This window comes from Aedes albopictus, chromosome 2, assembly GCF_035046485.1.
Source record: "Aedes albopictus strain Foshan chromosome 2, AalbF5, whole genome shotgun sequence".
Classification (NCBI taxonomy): Eukaryota; Metazoa; Arthropoda; class Insecta; order Diptera; family Culicidae; genus Aedes; species Aedes albopictus.
This window is the reverse complement of record NC_085137.1, coordinates 384,087,211-384,090,857: the sequence shown is the minus strand read 5'-3', so window position 1 is coordinate 384,090,857 and position 3,647 is coordinate 384,087,211. Positions and strand designations below refer to the sequence as shown.

At 40.9% G+C, this 3,647-nt stretch overlaps 1 protein-coding gene across 1 annotated transcript; it reads right to left on the bottom strand.

Annotated features, from left to right (window-relative positions):
- Nucleotides 1-1,439: 1,439 nt before the first annotated feature.
- LOC109402748 (probable cytochrome P450 6d5) lies at nt 1,440-3,062 on the bottom strand. Its single transcript, XM_019675460.3, has one exon. It carries the CDS (start codon nt 3,029-3,031, stop codon nt 1,502-1,504), a length of 1,530 nt encoding a protein of 509 aa, XP_019531005.3. The 5' UTR covers nt 3,032-3,062; the 3' UTR covers nt 1,440-1,501.
- Between the last annotated feature and the right edge of the window lie 585 nt (nt 3,063-3,647).

The window sequence follows — 3,647 nt, the reverse complement described above, 5'->3', positions numbered from 1 at the left end:
TACAACATTGTAACGTCACGCTACTAATTTCCATTTTTAGCATAGTTTTCCAATGAAAACTAGTTGTTTAACAGATCAAACATATTGAAATTTTTACAAGGAATCCGAATATGCAAAAATATTTTAGGGTTTACGGTCGAATATACAAGTTATAGTGGAAAGTCTGACAGAAAAGGCGTCAAAACGTTGTAACGTCACGGTAGAATGTGTCTGATACTGAATAGCATAAATTAACTTTTGTATGCCGTATTACTATTTTAGCCACCATTTGATATCCTTTATTATAAAGTTTTAAACTTGTTATCGAACGGTAACTTTGCGTTGTTGGTGGGTGGATGTAGGAAAACGTTTATATAGCTATACTCCAACGGTCGCTTTGAAGAGTGGGCATCGTCCGTGTCGTCGTTTCAGGGGTCAACTAACCCTCTAGGGAGCTTGAGGAAATATTGTTACAGTTGATTGAATAGAAAACATCGTTCTCCCATTAGTAACTCCCATACAAACAGTGAAAGGCTTGTGCTTGTGAGAGAAGACATATAGAATCTGGTTAGGAACCGAATAAGTGGTGTGGTGTGGAGCAAAAACGATTTTTGAGCCGCGCTAGAAGCGAATGGATTCCAGTTATGCACTTCCAAACGAATAGTAGTATGGTAGAATGTTCGTGCGCAGTATAAATTTAGGCGGAAACTTCCCAATACTGGCGTGGGAAAAATTAAAACACCCACATTGTACACCTCTAAGGAGGCAGAAGCATAATGTACAAGCAAATTTGTATTTTGGGACCGTACAAGAGCCCTCCTGAAGATATTCGACAATGATTTTTCATAAGGGCCTAACTGACTTGATCGATTTCTCTTCGTCGACTCTCTCTTTCGCTAATAACTTGATCAAAACCATCAAAATCATTATTCTTTTTGTTTCTATAGCAACATGTAGTCGCCTTCTTCGCATTTCAACCAAAAAATCTTTGGAAAACTCAATACACATTCTGTGATAACACAAAGAGAGGATCGATGAAGAGAACTCGAAAATGTCAGTTAGGCCCAAATGAAAAATCAGTGTCGATATCATATTATGATAATGCGGAAACGATCGGTATTCAGATTAGTTCAGGATTAACAGGCTGCTATAAAATTAAAAATATAGGACAACTTACTGGCAATGTATTTTCTCACATATAGCAAGAACCAAGTAGAAACACATCGTAGACTATGTTTTGGTCGAATCCATCACACAAAACTAATTTCTGGGAAAATTAGTCGGTGTCTTTCTTTAAATGTTCACCAGTCAGAGCAGGATTGAGCAGTAAATTGAAGAACAAACTACTGGGAGTTCATTTTGGTTGAAATCTCTTAGGTGCGAGTAATAAACGATTTTTGAACTAGATAGAGTTGGTGGAATTGAATGATCTTCGTCATCATATAACCGATAACAGTAAACTCATTTATCTTTCCTATTTGTATAAGTCATTTCTCTCATTTTGAGCAACTAACATTATTATTCATCGTTCCTTAACAACTAATTGAATTCCATCCTGCGTTACCAAGAGTAAAGTGTTGGCCTTCAAGGGCAGTTCCCTATCGTAGTCCTCCTTATTGGCCAATGAAAGCTCGAACTTGGCCAGCAACGTCACCAGTGCCACCTTTGCCTGCAGCAATCCCATTCGCATTCCAATGCACACCCTGGGTCCACCTCCGAACGGAAAATACGCCCTGTTCGATCCATTCAACTGCTCTTCACTGGAGAACCGTTCCGGTTTGAACTCGTCCGGTTGAGGAAAGTACTGCGGATCACGATGCATCCCCAGCAGAGACACAACAACGGCTGTGCCCTTGTCGATAATTACGTTCGTTTCGGGAATCCGATAAGCTTTTGTGCACTCGCGATTCAAAAATGGTACAGGAGGGTACTTTCGTAGCGTTTCATCCATACAGCTATCGAGGTATTTCATTTCTGCGAGGCTTTCGTAAGTCAAGGCGCCTCCGTGATGCGAAAGAATGCTATCTATCTCACGATGAACTTTGGCCTGAATCTCGGGATTGCGAGCAAGTTCCAATACACAGAAAGACATCAGCGTCGAAGACGTTTCGTACCCGGCGATGAAGAAAACGAACACTTGAGCCGCCACTTGGTTGATCGAAAGGGTTTTGTCGGTGGATGATGAATCTAAATTCCATTGATGGTCGCTGATGGACACGGTCCCGGTATTTCGTAGCTGAAGCAACAACTGCATCATGTCTTTTCGCTGGGTGCGATCCCGTTCACGCTGTTCTATGGTTTTGCACACAAGATTAATCATAAAATCCTCAACATCTGGTGCAACCATCCTGAAACCGAGAAGTGCTTTTATTTTGGGGATGAAAAATGTAAGTGCCAATCTGAGTGATGTTTTGAAATCGTGTTGAAACACTCTGATGCCCATTCGACGGAAAATGTCGTGCTGGTTGTTGATGGAATCGATGTCTATTCCATAAGCGACTGACGCAATCACATCGGTTGTATATCGAGCGAAAAGATCCTTCACCTCAATACTACTCTGAGAAGACAGTTCCATCGCAAATCGTTTCTGAAGCACCATCGCCTTGTCCACCAGAATCGGAAGCATTCCTTTCAAGCACCCCGAAGTAAAGGTGGGAGTCAACTTCGCCCTCAGATTCTTCCATGTCACACCTCCCAACGAAAAGAGATTGCCACTCAGCGGGTCCGTTTCTTCATTGACGTGCAAACCTCGATCGTGAAAATGATCAAAATCTCGGCCCAGAATATCCTTCACCATCTGGGGGTCATTGACGATCAGAGCTGGCCTCATCGACAAGTAGATTCCAACGTACGGAAGATGTCTGCTTCTGGCGTAGATATTGGCGTAGGTCATCGGTATGCCATGCTTCTGGCGGAAAAATTCGCCAAAATCTCCGAACGGAAATGACGGCTGGAGCTGAGGAACACCGCGACGAATCCAGTACCGAAACTGATACGATATCAGTATGACCGCGAATACAGCGAGAATTGCAATAACAACTAAGAATAGCATCTTTTGCAATGTTGATGCACCGAACGTTCAAACTGAACTGATAGAAATGCATTCGGTTAATGAAGTAGTGATTTATATATTCGTTCGGCATGAATGATTTCTACTTTGAAGAATCAGCAGTGCAACGGAGGGTATGGTGATTTTTTTTTGCAGAATAAACAAATTGTTTGCATTGCAGCAAAACCAGACCCTACAGAATCAAAGTAGGGTCTTGTACCATATGCGCAGGTGTACCTATTTTGGGCACTTGCCGCTATAACTAAGTCAATTTCAAACCGATTAATTTGAATTTTTGTATAGAGTTAGGTACGTTCAGTATCTAACTCTGTACAAAAATTCAAATCATTCGGTTTGAAATTAACTTAGTTATAGCCGCAAGTGCCCAAAATAGGTACACCTGCACAAATGATACAATACCCTAGTTATCAAATAACGGATCAAATGTGCTAAGTTTAGTGGATAAGGAAAAACAAATATTTTAATGTATATCTAAAAGAGAACAAGTGGATGAAAAATTAATCTGAAAAATCGATCAAATCAAAGTTGCAAAATTATTACACCTTGGAAAGTATACCCCTACTCGAACCGAAACGATAAGGCGAAGATAAAGCAAGAC

What these genes read in the sequence shown, in the direction of transcription:
- LOC109402748 (XM_019675460.3), bottom strand. Translation starts at nt 3,031, where the DNA reads ATGCTATTCTTAGTTGTTATTGCAATTCTCGCTGTATTCGCGGTCATA.